At 44.5% G+C, this 19,067-nt stretch overlaps 1 protein-coding gene across 1 annotated transcript in view; it reads left to right on the forward strand.

Moving 5' to 3' along the window:
* Positions 1 to 19,067, forward strand: part of LOC112075259 (inactive phospholipase C-like protein 2) — a 38,211-nt gene that overhangs the window by 6,253 nt on the left and 12,891 nt on the right. The window contains exons 2-6 of the mRNA XM_024142282.2: positions 14,783 to 14,884; positions 15,170 to 15,319; positions 16,423 to 16,583; positions 16,851 to 17,448; positions 17,834 to 19,048. Of these exons, the coding sequence (XP_023998050.1) occupies positions 14,783 to 14,884; positions 15,170 to 15,319; positions 16,423 to 16,583; positions 16,851 to 17,448; positions 17,834 to 19,048 (2,226 nt within the window). The remainder of the gene's footprint in view (positions 1 to 14,782; positions 14,885 to 15,169; positions 15,320 to 16,422; positions 16,584 to 16,850; positions 17,449 to 17,833; positions 19,049 to 19,067) is intronic.

Genomic DNA, 19,067 nt, shown 5'->3' on the forward strand with positions numbered 1-19,067 from the left:
GAGTCCAGTATTTGTGTGGGAGTCCAGTGATTTGTGTGGGTAGAGTCCAGTGATTATTGTGTGGGTAGAGTCCAGTGAGTGTGCATAGAGTCGGTGCAAATAAAAAGGGGGTCAATGTAAATATAAGGGTAGCCATTTTTATTAACGTTCAGCAGTCTTATGGCTTGGGGTGTAGAAGCTGTTCAGGAGCCTTTTGGTCCCAGACTTGGTGCTCTGTTCAGGAGCCTTTTGGTCCCAGACTTGGTGCTCTGTTCAGGAGCCTTTTGTCCCAGACTAATGCTCTGTTCAGGAGCCTTTTGTTCCAGACTTAGTGCTCTGTTCAGGAGCCTTTTGGTCCCAGACTTGGTGCCTGTTCAGGAGCCTTTTTGTCCAGACTTGGTGCTCTGTTCAGGAGCCTTTTGGTCCAGACTTGGTGCTCTATTCAGGAGCCTTTTGGTCCCAGACTTGGTGCTCTGTTCAGGAGCCTTTTGGTCCCAGACTTAATGCCTGTTCAGGAGCCTTTTGTTCCCAGACTTAGTGCTCTGTTCAGAGCCTTTTGTTCCCAGACTTTGTCTCTGTTCAGGGTCCTGTTGGTTTCAGACTTGTTGCTTGCTCTGTTCAGGAGCCTTTTGTTCCCAGACTTAGTGCTCTGTTCAGGAGCCTTTTGTTCCCAGACTTGGTGCTCTGTTCAGGGTCCTGTTGGTTTCAGACTTGGTGCTCCGGTACTGCTTGCCGTGTGGTAGCAGAGAGAACAGTCTATGACTTGGGTGGCTGGAGTCTTCGACAATTTTCCGGGCCATCCTCTGACAGCCTGGTATAGAGGTCCTGGATGGCAGGGAGCTCGGCCCTAGTGATGTACTGGGCCATACGCACTACACTATGTTGTGCTTTACGCTCGCATGTCAAGCAGTTGCCATACCAAGTGGGGATGTAGCCAGTCAAGATGCTCTCAATGGTGCAGCTGTAGAATTTTTGAGGATCTGAGGGCCCATGCCAAATCTTTTCAGCCTCCTGGAGGGGGGGAGGTGTTGTCGTGCCATCCTCACGACTGTTGGTGTGTTTGGATCATGATCCTCGGGATGAGATCAATCCCTATGTGGTACAGTATGTAGGAAAACTGGAGATATGACATTATTGGCCTTTTGAACATAATTCCGAGCATTTGGCTGTGTGTGTGTGTTTGGATAGGGGCATGTAGGGGAGAGTTTAACTGTCTCATATGCCTGGAGATCACCTCTCCTATTTTTCTGTCTTCCCTCCCTATTGCTCTTCTTCTCTTCCTCTTCCCTCCTATCCTCCTCTTACCCCCTCTTCCTCTCTCCCTCCTATCCTCCTCTTACCCCCTCTTCCTCTCTCCATCCTTGGCCTCCTGGGCTGCATCTCACATGGTGCCCTATTCCCTACATGGTTAACCTCTTTGGGACAGAGGCCTGTTTAATCCTCTCTTCTTGTCTGGTGTACGTGCAGGCTGAGTAGGTATGTAAGGGTGCTCTGGGTAGTGCCCTGTCTCTGAGGGGTGCCCTGTCTCTGAGGGGTGCCCTGTCTCTGAGGGGTGCCCTGTCTCTGAGGGGTGCCCTGTCTCTGAGGGGTGCCCTGTCTCTGAGGGGTACCCTGTCTCTGAGGGGTAGCCGGTCTAGTATCCTGTCTCTGAGTGGTACCCTGTATATGTCTAGCACCCTGTCTCTGCGTATGGAGGGGCAGCAGAGGTGGTTAGGTGTAGTGAGTTTGTTTGGAACTTGAGTGGTATATTTTCAACTGTTTGGATGACAAATCTGGTCTGTGTTTGTAGTATTGTATGAGTATTAATGCTTGCCCAGTGTGTGTGTGTGTGTGTGTGTGTGTGTTCTGACTGTGAGAACAGTGTTAGCCTGGGGGGTTGGCAGACAGCTGGGGAAGGATATGGTTTGAATTGTAGCTCCTCCAACCTGCTACGTTGGTTAACATTGATTGACATCTTTGGCCCACTTTAGCATGCTTTGGCCTACTTTAGACCACTTCCGGTTGCTTCAGGTTGTTTTAGAGCAAGTAACCACAGCAAACCAACAACTTTAAATATTTTTCCTTCAGTGGTTGTGAAGGAACAAATTACGTTTTCTGAATCACACAGCTAATCCTGTTTTCCACACATACATACATGCATGCAGAGCCTTCAGAATGTATTCACCCCCCCCCTTTTCCCACATTTTGTTGTGTTAGTCTGAATTTAAAATTGATTAAATAGAAATTTATGTCACTGGCCTACACACAATACCCCATAATGTCAAAGTGGAATTATGTTTTTAAAAATGTTTATGAATTAAAATGAAATGCTGAAATGTCTTGAGTCAATACGTTTTAAACCCCTTTGTTATGGCAAGCCTAAATAAGTTCAGGAGTAAAAATGTGCTTAACAAGTCACATAAGTTGAATGGACTCATTCTGTGTGCAATAATAGTGTTTAACATGATTTGTGAATGACTACCTCATCTCTGTACCCTACACATAGGAGTATCTGTAAGGCCCCTCAGTTGAGCAGTGAATTCAACCACAAAGACCAGGGAGGTTTTTCCAATGCCTTGCAAAGAAGAGTACCTATTGGTAGATGGGTAAAAAAAACAGACATGGAATATCCCTTTGAGCATGGTGAAGTTAATGACACTTTGGATGGTGTATCAGTACAACCATCTAGAGGCAAAAGAAACGTACACCTGTTTAGGCGAGGCACTGGCTAGCGGAGTAGAACACTTTAACAATTTAAGGAGAGCCGCACACTCTAGGAGCTCAGATGCAATAATTTAATAAYCAACGTTTCAACAGACAAGCTGTCTTCATCAGGGTATAATGACAAACACTGCAGTTCACTAGTTTTATATAGTATCAAAGGACACACACAGGTGTCTGTAATCATGGCCAGGTGTGGCTTGATATCATTGATTAATCTTCAGATATCAAAATAACATACCAAAAACATGGATAGCATACGATCATAGATACAATTTGGTTACATAGGCCTACAAATTTTTCTTCTGAGGTCTTGGCTGATTTCTTTTGATTTTCCCATGATGTCAAGCAAAGAGGCAAAGAGTTTGAAGGTAGGCCTGGAAATACATCCACAGGTACACCTCCAATTGACTCAAATGATGTCAATTAGCCAATCAGAAGCTTCTAAAGCCATGACATCATTTTCTGGAATTTTCCAAGCTGTTTAAAGGCACAGTCAACTTAGTGTATGTAAACTTCTGACCCACTGGAATTGTKATACAGTGAATTATAAGTGAAATAATCTGTCTGTAAACAATTGTTGGAAAAATTACTTGTRTCATGCACACAGTAGATGTCCTAACCGACTTGCCAAAACTATAGTTTGTTAACAAGAAATTTGTGGAGTGGTTGAAAAACGAGTTTTAATGACTCTAACCCAAGTGTACTGTATGTAAACTTCCGTCTTCAACTGTGTGTGTGTAATAACAATCACCAGATTCCCCCTAACTCACCAAGGCTTCACTGAGGCGTCCTACATTTTAAACAAATACCCTGCTCATGCCCAAACAACCAAAGAAATACCCTGCTCATGCCCAAACAACCAAACAAATACCCTGCTCATGCCCAAACAACCAAACAAATACCCTGCTCATGCCCAAACAACCAAACAAATACCCCGCTCATGCCCAAACAACCAAACAAATACCCCGCNCTCATGCCCAAACAACCAAACAAATACCCTGCTCATGCCCAAACAACCAAACAAATACCCCGCTCATGCCCAAACAACCAAACAAATACCCCGCTCATGCCCAAACAACCAAACAAATACCCTGCTCATGCCCAAACAACCAAACAAATACCCTGCTCATGCCCAAACAACCAAACAAATACCCTGCTCATGCCCAAACAACCAAATATTTACAATGTGCTTGATAGCTCAAACTCCACTACCCTCCAGCCTCTGGTGGTTCAGTAGGTTTGGGGTTGAACTAAGTGCCTACAGGACAGCTGAGGGCTGCTGTCACGTTTTAAGCAGAAACTGTGGTTAACTCGCTGTCTGAATGACCTTCACCATGTCCGCCTTTTACCTGAGAGTCATCCTAACACATGCATCTCATCTGGAACATCAAAGATTTGTACAGAAGGAGAGACACTTCTGGTAAGCTCTTAGTTGGTGGTTTTGACTTGAGGAGAGATACTTCTGGTAAGCTCTTAGTTGGTGGTTTTGACTTGAGGAGAGACACTTCTGGTAAGCTCTTAGTTGGTGGTTTTGACTTGAGGAGAGACACTTCTGGTGAGCTCTTAGTTGGTGGTTTTGACTTGAGGAGAGATACTTCTGGTGAGCTCTTAATTGGTGGTTTTGACTTGACAGTCCATCTGCTGGTTATGGATTGGTGTGGGTGTTGTGAAGTAAATGGTGTGTTGAATCATGTTGTTGCTGAGGGAATGACACAACCACTTCACACTTCCTGTTTCTCCTCCCCGTTGTAACAGTGTCTTCCTTTCCCATACTGTATCATGTACATACATACGCACGCACGCATGCGCACACAAAGTGCATGAATGTCATACACACACACACACAGTTGAGGAAGTRGGACAAAAATGATCATAGTTAGGCCTACACATACCACTTTGACTCCTTGTTCAGAACATTGATTACATTTTTTTGCGTGATGGGTTTGGTTGTGTGTGTGTTTGTTTTTAGCACAGAGATCTCAGATAGCCGTGTGTTTACGCCTGCTGGTACCTACTGTGTGTCTCTTGATCGTCTCTTAATTAGTAGTCTGCCCACTAATGACCTACTGTACATCCTAATTATTTTTTAAATAATTTGTTTTATGTTATAAACAATATACAAAGACAACTTAACATTCCACAAACATAGCTCCACTAAACTAGACATGATGTTGGCTGGGACTGCCCAACCTTCAGCATACAGAGAAAAAAAGAAGAATAAAGACAAAAACACCAACWCAGACATACATTCATTTCAACAAACATTAATGACATAATTGCTCAGACCCACATGCTCCCACTGTATTCATACCCATCCTGTCCGTCTCACAATAACATCCCTTCTCATTTCAAATTTTTGGGATATCTTCAGTGCTTGTAACACTTTCTGCCATATGGCTTCAAATTGCACTGTTTTGTTTCTCTCTGTAGCCCACCTTTTGTCAATATTTAAATAACTAATTTGATTAATCCTCTGTTTTAACGATGGAGAATCATTTGATTTCCAGTTAAGTAAAGTTTTTTCAAAATAATTGATGAGAAAAGTATGGTCCAACCCATTGGGAATCTCACCGCACCCTCATATGCCGTGTCTTCAAATATGCAGATAGATGGATTAAAAGTACATATACATTGTAAAACTTCTGACAGCCAACTTTCTAACTCCGCCCATAACCTTTGGACTTTATACCACTCTCAGAAAGCATTAATTATTGAGTAATTTGTAATTTTACACTTAAGATATGACTCTGCCGTTGTGCTGTCGATTTTGTTTCTTGAATAATCCATTCTGTACATTAGTTTATACTGGATTAAGCGTACATTTTCTTTCATTGTAATTTATTTCAATGCCCAAACAACCAAACAAACAAATAATATTTATCTCCCGGGTGGCGCAGTGGTCTAGGGCACTGCATCGCAGTGCTAGCTGCGCCACCAGAGTCTCTGGGTTCGCGCCCAGGCTCTGTCGCAGCCGGCCGCAACCGGGAGATCCGTGGGGCGACGCACAATTGGCATAGCGTCGTCCGGGTTAGGGAGGGTTTGGCCGGTAGGGATATCCTTGTCTCAGTATGTAAAAATGTAATAAAATGTATGCACTCTACTGTAAGTCGCTCTGGATAAGAGCGTCTGCTAAATGACTAAAATGTAAAATGTAATTTCGTTATGTTCCAACACTCCCTCCATCTTGTGCCATTTATATCAGTTATTTTTAGGTCTTGGTTCCAATAGTTTAGTTTATATTTTTTTCTAAGAGATTGTCAGTTGGATATGTTCTCTGCAAGATTTTATATATCTTAACTGTCATATGAATTTCATTTTCTGACTAAAATAGAACTACTTCCACATTGCTCTGATATCCAAAAGATTTAAATAAAAATGTTGTGATATACAACTTTTAAGTTGCATGTATTTGAAAATGTCACATTGGTCAGTCCAAAATGGCTTTTTAATTCTGTCATGGAAATAACTGTATTTCCTGTTACCAAGTCATTTATTTTATACCTTTTAGTTTTCCATGTGGGTGAGTTTATTAGTGAATTCTGAAAAGCTTTCCAAGGATTGTTCAATAGGGGAGTGTTTTTAGGAGTGATATTGATTCTGGTAGAACCAGTTTAATATTCCATGTTGTTATAGTGTTCTAACTGGGAACTTGTTCATGTTCTTAGCTCCATCCTTTGAAAACAAACATGTCAAAATAATCTGTGATTGAGCATGCGCATCTTCAATATGTACCCATTGTTCCAGTTTCTGGTGCATTTAACTATACATCTCAAGTCTCGTTGGGTGGCCAGTTGACATCTGGAAGGTTAAAGTTCCACATCTGGAAGGTTAAAGTTCCACATCTGGAAGGTTAAAGTTCCACATCTGGAAGGTTAAAGTTCCACATCTGNACATCTGGAAGGTTAAAGTTCCACATCTGGAAGGTTAAAGTTCCACATCTGGAAGGTTAAAGTTCCACATCTGGAAGGTTAAAGTTCCACATCTGGAAGGTTAAAGTTCCACATCTAGAAGGTTAAAGTTCCACATCTGGAAGGTTAAAGTTCCACATCTGGAAGGTTAAAGCCACCCTCAGACTGAGGAAGATGTAAAACCTTCCTATTTTATTCTATGAGTTTTATTTGCCCATATGAAGTCTGTTATGACCGAGGATACTTTTGGGAGCCATGCCATTCTGAAGAGGTTTATTCTACCTGTACAATTGATGGGAGGATTGTTCCATTTCATTCAATCTGCTAATGGGATAAAGTTATCTTTATATATTTGTTTCTTTGTCACTTATTAAGCATCCCAAGTATTTATTATTTTTTGTCGTCCACTTAAAGGATAATTCCTATTGCCATTATTTAATTAGAATTTTTTTATATCCTGAGATTTTACAGTATTCTGAAAACATTCTAATTCTGCTGACTGGAGTGTTCTGTAATTAGGCTCATTCTGGGTGAGTGTTGATTACACACTTGTGTTCTGAGACCATGATTTAAACACCATGTTTGCATCTGAAGTTGCTAAGTGACAGCATAGATAGACTAGAGACTACCTGCTGCAAGGCACCTATCCATACAACGCGCACACACCCTCACACACTTTCACACACAGCTTTATCTTCTGGAATTAGGTCATAGGTTAGAGAATGGTTGATTAAAGGGTCTGTGATTTAGGAATGTGGTCTGTCCGTGTGCCAAAGCTTTCAGTATTAATGCATTCCAGGAAAGGCTTGGATTTATTTAGCACACACAGTATTCTCTGTTCCGACCTCCATCCCCCCACGTCTATCTCTCTCCTCGCTCTCTTTCGCCATACCTCTATCTATCACAGATGAACCTTTCATTTTAGCTATATCCCCTGTTTATTCCTCATACTTCCCCTCAGAACCTCAACCTCTCCCTGCTTCTCAAGGCCTATCTGCCGTTTCCTTCTCTTGTTCTCCATCTTTCTCTCTCTCCATCTGTTCATTCACCCATATAATCCAGTAACATGGATCTCTCCTGTCTGCTCAGGCCACACTTGAACGTCTAAAACTAGATAGAATATGTAGAAATTATGATGGACCTACATGTATATATTCTGGGAAGGCTTTCCACTAGATGTTGGAACATTGCTGCAGGGACTTGCTTCCATTCAGCCACGAGCATTAGTGAGGTCGGGCACTGATGTTGGGCGATTAGGCCTGGATCGCAGTCGGCGTTCCAATTCATCCCAAGTTCTTCCACACCGATCTCGACAAACCATTTCTGTATGGACCTCGCTTTGTGCACGGGGGAATTGTTATGCTGAAACAGGAAAGGGCCTTCCCCAAACTGTTTCCACAAAGTTGGAAGCACAGAATCTTCTAGAGTGCCAGTGTATGCTATGGTGTTAAGATTTCCATTCACTGGAACTAAAGGGCCCGAACCATGAAAAAGAGCCCCAGACCATTATTCCTCTTCCACCAAACTTTACCTGCCTCAATGCATAGTGCCAACTGTAGTGTTCTCCTGCCATCTGCTAAGCCCAGATTTGTCTGTTGGACTGCCAGATGGTGAAGCGTGATTCATCACTCCAGAGAACGCGTTTTCACTGCTCCAGAGTCCAATGGCGGCAAGCTTTACACCTCTCCAGCCGATGCTTAGCATGGTGATCTTAGGCTTGTTTGCGGCTGCTCGGCCATGGAAACCCATTTCAGCTCACGTTGTTTCCAGAGGAAGTTTGAAACTCGGTAGTGAGTGTTGCCACCAAGGTCAGAGGATTTTTCTGAGCTTCAGCCCTCGGTGGTCCTGTTCTGTGTGCTTGTGTGGCCTACCACTTCGCGGCTGAGCCGTTGTTGCTCCTAGATGTTTCCACTTTACAATAACAGCACTTACAGTTGACTGGGGCAGCTCTAGAAGGGTAGACATTTGATGAACAGACTTGTTGGAAAGGTGGCATCCTATGACAGTGCCACGTTGAAAGTCACTGAGCTCTTCAGTAAGGCCATTCTACTGTCAATGTTTGTCTATGGAGATTGCTTGGTTGCGTGCTCGATTCTATACACCTGTCAGCAACGGGTGTGGCTGAAATAGCCAAATCCACTAATTTTAAGGGGTGTCCACATACTTTTGCATATTTAGTGTAGGATACATACATTTGTGATAAAAAAAACATTCACAAGGCTTCCCAACAACTTCATTTCAGAGAACACAACTCTGTGGTTTCAATGCATCTACAATCTTGTTTGTGCCCTATGGGCCCTGGTCAAAAGTAGTGCACTACGTAGGGAATAGGGTGCCATTTGGATGCAGCTTTGTCTCATGTCTAGGAGCTTGGCTCTTCAGTTCTTCCTGTGATGCCCCAGACCACCACAGGAAGTTGCTTTGTGACTGACCACTGCTTCCAAGCTTCCTGTTTTGAAGGCTTCAGAGTGGCGATGGGAGGTTTTCACCATATGTCTCGAATCTATGAGAAACACTGGCGACAAGGAGAGAACTGTTGAGGACAAAGATTTTGTTTCTTTCTCTCTCTTTCTCCCACCGACGCATAAACACACACACACACACAGACTGAGTGTGGTTAAGGTAGCGTGGCTAATTCTATCATTCAAGCAGAGGTTACAGATCGGTAAAGGCTACATGACTCTTTGGCAAACATTTTAGAAGACAGTGTACACTGTGTGTGTGCTTGTTTGTTTTTCTCACCATGCTTGTCTTTATAAGCCTGCGTACAGGTGCACATTGGTCACTTGTGTATAACTGAATGAGTGTGTTTGTGTGCCCAGGTACTCTCTTTTCAAGGTCATTTGTTCAGGGTCTATATTGACGTACGAGGTGTGTGTGTGTGTGTGTGTATATTGATACGTGCACTGAGGTTGTGTGTAGACATGACAAATGAAGTGGCCCTATAGAGACTGTAATTGAATCAGTCTATTGAATAGGTCACATGGCATTTGCTCCTCCAGATCAACACAAACCTCTGTGAGACGATATCCTCATAGAACTACATATCATGCTCTAGAGACTTGTTACTGGCCTTGTCCCAATACCCACACTTGCCTCCTAAATAGTATGCAAAAACAAGAGGTCGACCGATTTTATGATTTTTCAACGCCGACACCGATTATTGGAGGACCAAAAAAAGCCGATACCGTTTAATCAGCCGATTAAAAAAATATATATATATATAAAAAAATATATATATATATATATTTGTAATAATGACAATTACAACAGTACTGAATGAACACTTTTTTTAAACTTAATATAATACATAAAATCTATTTTGTCTCAAATAATGAAACATGCTCAATTTGGTTTAAATAATGCAAAAACACAGTGTTGGAGAAGAAAGTAAAAGTGCAATGTGTGCCATGTAAAAAAAGCTAACTTTAAGTTCCTTGCTCAGAACATATGAAAGCTGGTGGTTCAATATTCCCTTTTAGGTTGTAGTTATTATAGGATTTAGGACGCGTCGACTATTTCTCTCTATACCATTTGTATTTCATATACCTTTGACTATTGGATGTTCTAATAGGCACCTTAGTAGTGGCAGCCTAATCCCAGAAGTTGATAGGCTTGACGACATAAACAGCGCTGTGAAGCAAGCATTGATAACACGGAACCCATACCGCTGCGCGCGTGCGCCATCGTGCATAAATTTATTTTGTCCCCCTACACCAAACGCGATCACGACACGCAGGTTAAAATATCAAAACAAACTCTAAAACAATAACATTAATTTGGGGACCGATTGAAAAGCATTAAACATTTATGGCAATTTAGCTAGTTAGCTTGCACTTGCTAGCTAATTTGTCCTATTTAGCTAGCTTGCTGTTGCTAGCTAATTTGCCCTGGGATATAAACATTAGGTTGTTATTTTACCTGAAATGCACAAGGTTCTCTACTCCGACAATTGTTCCACACATAAAACACTTCTGGCCTTTTTCATCTTAGAACTTATATGGTGAATGGCATTTAAACTTTCATAGTTTTACCACGACAACCGGCAACACTTTTCGTCTTTCAATCACCCACGAGGAGATGGCACGTGGGTACCTGCTTCTATAAACCAATGAGGAGATGGGAGAGACTGGACTTACAGCGCGATCTGTGTCAGAAATTGAAAGGACTTCTATTTTAGCCCTTGGCAACGCAGATGCCTGTTGACGCGCGCGAGCGCAATAACTGAATAACAGATTTCTAAATTTATTTTGCAACGCTCACTCACGCGAGCAGTCAGGGTATTACGAGCCTGCTGCCTCCTACCACCGCTCAGTCAGGCTGCTCTATCAAATCATATACTTAATTATAATATAATAAACACAGAAATACAAGCCGCTGTCTAAATATTGCTGTTACATTGCACAACCTTCAATGTTATGTCATAATTATGTAAAATTCAGGCAAATTAGTTCGCAACGAGCCAGGTGGCCCAAACTGTTGCATATACTCTGACTCTGTGTGCAATGAACGCAAGAGAGTGACACAATTTCTCTAGTTAATATTGCCTGCTAACATGAATTTCTTTTGACTAAATATGCAGGTTTAAAAAAATATACTTCTGTGTATTGATTTTAAGAAAGGCATTGATGTTTATGGTTAGGTACATTCAAGCAAAGATTGTGATTTTTTCGCGAATGCGCTTGTTAAATCATCACCCATTTTGCGTAGTAGGCTGTGATTCGATGATAAATTAACAGGCACCACATTTATTATATGCAACACAGGACAAGCTAGTTAACCTAGTAATATCATCAACCACGTGTTGTTAACTAGTGATTATGTGAAGATTGATTGTTTTTTATACGGTAAGTTTAATGCTAGCTAGCAACTTACCTTGGCTTCTTGCTGCACTCGCGTAACAGGTGGTCAGCCTGCCACGCAGTCTCCTCGTGGATTGCAATGTAATCGGCCATAATTGGAATCCAAAAATGCCGATTATCGAATGTTATGAAAACTTGAAATCGGCCCTAATTAATCGGCCATGCCGCTGGACCTCTAGCAAAAACATGTAGGTTTATATTATGTGCAATTTCAATAATCTAGTATGCTTTAAATGCCAGGATGTCATGCTCAGTTTGGCTTTTCATCTAGTAGAATTCACTGCACACTTTTGAGGATGAGAATCTTCTTTTCACACAGGCATGTTCGACAACAGCTGATAATCAGAATAGGGGACGTGTTCCACAAACATCAACAAACGGCTGGGAACAAGCTGGATTGCACATATGATGACACATTCTCAGTATGGATGAGTAGTATGTTGATATTTGGACCTTACTGCATATGATCGTACTAAACAGTACGTTCTAAATAGTATGCAGTACGATTAGTACAAAGTTTGCAGTTTAAATAAGTAGTAGGCAAGCCAGATTTAGGACACGGCCATTGTCTGGCTATGTGTGAAATGGCACCACATAGGGCTCTGGTCAAAGGTGGTGTACTATACTGTATAGGGAATAGAGTGCCATCTGGGACACCTCTGATTGGGGAAGTATCAGTAACGGAAGTCTTGTGTCTAAGCTATACATGGTACAGACACAGGCCTTTAGACTGCAAGATAAACAAGTCATTGATTGCATTTAGATGGTATTTATGTCCAGTCATTATCACTTGGTCTCAAGGCGCTTTATGTGCACCTGGGTGTGAATGGCCGGGAGAAACCACACTGGTACTGATGAAGTACTGTAGATTTAGTGCCACATTGATTTTCTTTGGCATCACTGGAGCTAGTGTCTGTCTGTCTGTCTGTCTGTCTGTCTGTCTGTCTGTCTGTCTGTCTGTCTGGCGTGTAACCAGGGTTTCTCCAAAGATATTCTCAAAGACGCAGCAGAGAGGAAAGGGATACCCTTTTTTTTATCTTCCAGGAACAAAAAAAAGAGTGGGAATAGAGAAGAGAGAAAAGGGAAGCATGAGTTGATGAATAAAGGAGGCATGATGATCAGACATACCTGATCCCTGTTGGGAGAACACCTGTTTGAGGTGGAGTTACATGAAGGAACAGGGACTTAAAACCCACTACCACTGTTCTCTCTCTCTTGCTATCCCCCCGAGTCACACGTTCATTCATACTCCTCAGATAAAACACTGCTGCCCTTCGGTGTTCTCCGAACTCCTTGTCCCCTCTCTCTCTCTCTCTTAACTTCGCTTCATTTGTCAGCCCACTGCCCTTGTGTTTGTGTGTGTCTGTCTCCATTTCCATTCCTAGTGGTTCTGGATAGCAATACACTCACCCCGGCCAAACCCAACAGACCTAATAATGCTTTCCACAACCTTTAATTACCGTTCAGCAAATATGCTTATATTTCAACAAGAGTGATTAAAAGGTACACTGGTTCTCAGGAAGGAGAGCCTATTGATTAACAGATTAGCTCTCTCTTCCCCCCCCMCCSCCCCCCMYSGGAAACATATGTTGACATTGCCAAAGCAAGTGAAATGGATAATATTCAATAAAGTAAACATTACACTCACTAAAGTTCCAAAGAATTAAGACATTTCAAATGTCATATTATGTGTATATATACACACAGTGTTGTAATAATGTGCAATTAGTTAAAGTACAAAAGGGAAAATAAACATTAAATATAGGTTGTATTTACAATGGTGTTTGTTCTTCACTGGTTGCCCTTTCCTTGTGGCAACAGGTCACAAATCTTGCTGCTGTGATGTCACAGCAATCTCTCTTCCTCTTTTTACCAAACAGTCCTGCTGTTTACAGTTGAACAGTCAAAGGTTATTGGTTATACCTGACTAGCCAACTAACATTTGACCCTGATCAGTGTATGATGCAGTCAACCTTAACATTATGACATAGATAAAAGGATGTGCTAAATGACTGAAGCTTCTGAACAAGGTATCTGGGTGTCCTCTTGGACAATAAGCTTCAGTGGAGTAAATGTACAGACCTTATCAACAAAAAGAGTCAACCGAGACTGTACTTTCTCAAAAAGCTGGGATCTTTTAACATAGACTGTACTATACTGACTCTGTTTTACAAATCTTTCATTGAGAGTATTTCAACTTTTTGTATTGTTTGTTKGTTTGGCAATGCCACTGTCAGCCAGAGAAATATGCTGAGAGGGATTATCACCACAGCAAGCAAGGTACTTGGAGTCAAACAGACAGGCCTGGATGAGATCTTTAAGGTCAGGGCCCTCAGCAGGCTCACAAAATCATTTTAGACCCAAGCCACCCCCTGTACCCGGACTTTGAACTACTCCCCTCTGGGCGCAGACAACTAGACAGTCATTTGTGCCAGGTGTGATATCCCTCCTAAATAGCTCGGGCTAATGTTCCTATCGACTCAGTAACTGTTATGAAAGTTGTATTGTCAATTTGTTTTGTTATTTAAATGCCACTTTAAACGTGTACATGACACTGCAACAAAATGTCCCCATGGAGACAATAAAGTCAGTAAAATAAAGATGAAGGAGATAGATGGGCCTATAGAAATATATTCAGGAGGCTGTGCAGCGAAGATTGCTCAGGTCCTACACCTATTTGTTTGGTGCATTTCTCTATGGGTGTTTGTGTGGGTTCAGATTCTACATTGATTCTACATTACTCCGATTTAAGTTGAATGTTTACCAGCGTTAGACCTATTCTTGGGTATCGGCTAGGCTGATTGATAAGATTGCCAAGGTATTCATTGGCTGCGTTAGAGGAACCTTTTAATGTGTGTTAACGTGATTGGATTACAGAACGTGACCGTGCCCCCTCTGTTCTTCCCCGGTTCTCCATCATTCTGTCAGACTCCAGCGCCGATGCTGCCACAGATTGGCTTTGACAGTTCAAAAAAAATCTAGAGCTAGATATACACGTAATTGAATAAACCCACCCCTCTCTCTCTCTCTCCTCGAGCGGAACAGTGATAGAACTCAGATCATTCGGAGGCCAAAGTCATCAAGGGGGCATGGAATTTGAATTTAAAGCCCGTCAGTGTTTGATTAATGGGTTATTGGTGAAGGTCGAAGGCATTCTGACACATGTTATCAGAAAGAACACCAGCACAGTGAAATGAGCCGCTGCTGGGCAGGGTAGGAGTGTAGGTGTATCTGGATTAATAAATATCTCTCTCTCTCTCTCCCCACTTTCCCAATTTCCTCTTATCGATTCCCCACACATCCTCTCCTTCTCTCTCTATCTCTCTGTAGGATGGGTCTCGTGCTGGTCGTGAGAGGAAGAAGACGGTCTCCTTCAGCAGCAGTCTCTCTGAGAGGAAGATCAGCAGCGCTGCAGACTGCATCAGCGCTATGGTGGGGAACATCACCCGTTACACACACTAGTTATAAACCAGTTACTACACTAGTTACACTTGTTACATTCTAGTTGTACAGTTCTGAAGTGGCAGTGTCTGTTGTTTTGGTTTTTATATAAGTGACTGAAATATAACTGGGGGTATTCGTTAGTGCACACCGTAGCAAAACGTTTCACAACGGAAAACGAAAATAAAATTGTTTCTTATTGTTCAAGTGCAGGTAGTCCCTTCCTAGGGAATAGGATCAAGGTGTGTGCATGTTTGACGTCTCATCTGTCTCCAGATGGAGGGTACTGAGTTTCGGAAGGTGCGCTCCAACTCACGAGTCTACCAACGCTACTACCTGCTGGAGTCAGGTCTGCAGGCCCTGCGATGGGAGCCCTCCAAGAAGGAGTCAGACAAGGCCCGCATCGCCGTCCCCTCCATCAGAGAGGTAGGTAGCAACACCCGCATCGCCGTCCCCTCCATCAGAGAGGTAGGTAGCAACACCCGCATCGCCGTCCCCTCCATCAGAGAGGTAGTAGCAACACCCGCATCGCCGTCCCTCCATCAGAGAGTAGGTAGCAACACGCCGCGAATCGCCGTCCCCTCCATCAAGAGAGGTATGTAGCAACACCCGCATCGCCGTCCCTCCATCAGAGAGTAGGTCAACACCCCCATCGCCGTCCCCTCCATAAAGAGAGGTAGTAGCAACACCCGATCACCGGCCTCCATCAGAGAGGTAGGTAGCAACACCCGCATCCCGTCCCTCCATCAGAGAGGTGGTAGCAACCGCAGTGCCGTCCCTCCCAGAGAGGTGGTAGCAACACCCGCCATCACCGTCCCCTCATAAGAGAGTAGGTAGCAACACCCGCATCGCCGTCCCTCCATAAGAGAGGTAGGTAGCAACACCGCACTCGCCGTCCCCGCATCAGAGAGGTAGGTAGACACACCCGCATCGCCGTCCCTCCATCAGAGAGGTAGGTAGCAACACCCCGCCTCGCTTGTCCCCTCCATAGAGAGGTAGCGTAGCAAACACGCCACTTCACGTCCCTCCATGCAGAGAGGTAGGTAGCAACCCTACCCGCATACGCCGTCCCTCCGATCAGCAGAAGGTGGGGAGCAACAACCCGCATGGCGCCGTCCGGCCTCCATCAGAGAGGTAGGTAGCAAGCACCCGCATCGCCGTCCCCTCCATCAGAGAGGTAGGTAGCAACACCCGCATCGCCGTCCCCTCCATCAGAGAGGTATGTACACACCTAGGAGGAGACCAAAGTGGAGACAGCGATGTTATGAATCTTTATGGAGTTAACTCCTGATAAATGCAATGACGTCTGGTTTCCTGTAAAAAACAGAGGAATTAAATTGAATGATCTGCAATACATTTAAATGGAGTTTGCACTCATCAGGAATGGACTATTCTTCAGCACTGTCTTGGAGCCAAATATAACTCAGTCAGTGAATGGAACTGAGTGAAACAATAAGAACTGTTGACTCCCATGTATACTGTTCTGTACTTGGTCTCATTTGATTGGATCCTTCTTTGTGTCTTTCTAGGTCCGCACCGGCCGCAACACAGAGACCTTTAGGACCAACGGTGTCTATGACCAGATCTCTGAGGACTGTGCCTTCTCTATCATCTATGGAGAGACCTATGAAGCTCTGGACCTGGTGGCTAACTCTGCAGAGGTGGCCAACGTCTGGGTCACTGGCCTGAGGTAGGATAGATATCCACAATGTCTTGCTGGGTTGCCAGATCTGGTTGTGCTTTAGTTTAAACAACTCTCCATGGCTAAGAGGTGTCATGTCAAAAGGATGTCAAGATCCTTCAAGATGTAAATCTAGACTGACACCCAAATGGAACTCACAGTTAGACAATGGAAGTGAATGAAAACAACTGGAACAGATGACTCCCATAGTATTTCCTACCCTGGTATCKTTTAATTATGACAATCTCTGTGCAATCCGTCTCTGTCTCATCCTAGGTATCTGATTCTGTATGGGAAGCATGCCATAGACATGATGGCCAGCAGTGAGGACAGCCTTCGTCTCGCATGGCTAGCAGAGACATTTTCCTCTATGGTTGTCTCAGATGGACAGGGTGGAGGAGAGGAGGTGGGGATCAGTTTGCGGTCGGCTGTAGGTCTGATCAGGAGTGTTAACCCTGGGGTGAGGAGTGAGAAAGTGGAACACCGGTTTAAGGAGCTCCATCGCGTCAAGGAGAGGATGAATGGGCCCGGGACATCTGGAGTTGGAACTGTGGCTGGAGCTGAAGCAAAGGTTGGGGCTTCAGTTGTAGCTGTGATTGGCTCAGGAGCTGGCGATGTGGATAGGGCTCCAGCTGTGACTGAAGCTGAGGAAAGGGATGGGGGTGAATTTGGAGCTGGGACTGGAGCAAACGCAGACAACAGAAGAGGAGGGATAGAGGACAGGGTAACCAAGGAGGAGTTCATTGAGGTCTTTCATGACCTTTGCACCCGACCGGAGATTTACTTCCTGCTGGTGCAGTTCTCTAGCAACAAGGAGTACCTGGATACCAAGGATCTAATGAGGTTCCTGGAGGTTGAGCAGGGCATGGCTCAGGTAAGGATGGCGAAGAGGACCACTTTTCTGTTCTGCCAGTAGGACGGTTTCATGGGTTTTCTGTTCTGCCAGTAGGACAGTTTCAATGGGTTTTCTGTTCTACCAGTAGGACTGTTTCATGGGTTTTCTGTTCTACCAGTAGGACTGTTTCATGGGTTTTCTGTTCTGCCAGTAGGACTGTTTCATGGGTTTTCTGTTCTGCCAGTAGGACAGTTTGAATGGGTTTTCTCTCCCTTTTTCTCTTCTATTGTCCCTCCTTAGCTCTGTCTAGCTGATAAGAAATAAAGTGTCTCTCCAATAGACCGTTGTCGATTTAGAAATACAAATAACAATTTCACTTCAAGAGATGCTCATTTCTCTGTTCTCCTCTGCCCTCCGTGTCTAGGTGACTGAAGACACCAGTCTGGAGCTCATCCAATCCCACGAGCCGTCGGAGGAGGGACGTCGCCAAGGCTGCCTCTCATTGGACGGTTTCACCAGATATCTCACCTCCCTGGAGTGCCACCTCTTTGACCCGGAGCACAGCCAGGTGTGCCAGGACATGAGCCAGCCCTTATCCCACTACTACATCAACTCCTCCCACAACACCTACCTCATCGAGGACCAGTTCAGGGGGCCCGCTGACATCACCGGCTACATCCGGGCTTTAAAGATGGGCTGCAGGTGTGTGGAGGTGGATGTCTGGGATGGCCCTGACGACGAACCCGTGGTTTATACCGGTCACACCCTCACCTCGCCCGTCAAGTTCCACTGTGTCCTGGATGTGATCGGTCGTTTTGCGTTCGAGGCTTCGGAGTTTCCACTGATCCTGTGTGTGGAGAACCACTGCTCCCCCTGCCAGCAGATAGTCATGCTCCAGCACCTGAGGAAGATACTGGGGGAGAGGTTGTACACGGAGCCCCTCAGGGAAGGGGAGGGGTACCTGCCCTCGCCTAATGCCCTGAGGGGCAAGATCCTGTTGAAGGGGCAGAAGTTGGAGGAGGGATGCGGGGGGGCGGAGGGGGATGTGACTGACGAAGACGAGGGGGCGGAGATGTGCCAGAGAATGAAGGCTGGTAACAGTGGAGAAGGAGAGGGGGAGGGGGGGCAGAAAGGTGGAGGGGGTGGTGGTACTAGTAGCATTAAATCCCTGACCCCTCCTACTACCCCTAAACGGTTCCAGCTCCTAAAGGAGCTCTCTGACTTGGTGACTCTGTGCAAGTCAGTACGTTTCACAGACTTCCAGATGTCGTTCTCTATCCAGAAACCCTGGGAGCTCTGCTCGTTCAACGAGACCCTAGCGGTGCGCTGCGCCAGCGAGCGCCCAGGAGACTTTGTCAACTACAACAAGCGCTTCCTGTCGCGGGTCTACCCCAGCGCCATGCGCATCGACTCCAGCAACATGAACCCACAGGACATGTGGAAGTGCGGTTGTCAGATTGTGGCTATGAACTACCAGACGCCCGGGTTGATGATGGACCTTAACATCGCCTGGTTCCGCCAGAACGGGAATTGTGGGTACGTGCTGCGACCCGCCATCATGCGACAGGAGGTGTCGTATTTCAGCGCCGATACGAGAGACTCTGTGCCGGGTGTGTCCCCTCAGCTGCTCCATGTTAAGGTAAGTGGCTAGCAGATAG

This window comes from Salvelinus sp. IW2-2015, unplaced genomic scaffold (genome assembly GCF_002910315.2).
Source record: "Salvelinus sp. IW2-2015 unplaced genomic scaffold, ASM291031v2 Un_scaffold3050, whole genome shotgun sequence".
In the NCBI taxonomy this organism is placed as follows: Eukaryota; Metazoa; Chordata; class Actinopteri; order Salmoniformes; family Salmonidae; genus Salvelinus; species Salvelinus sp. IW2-2015.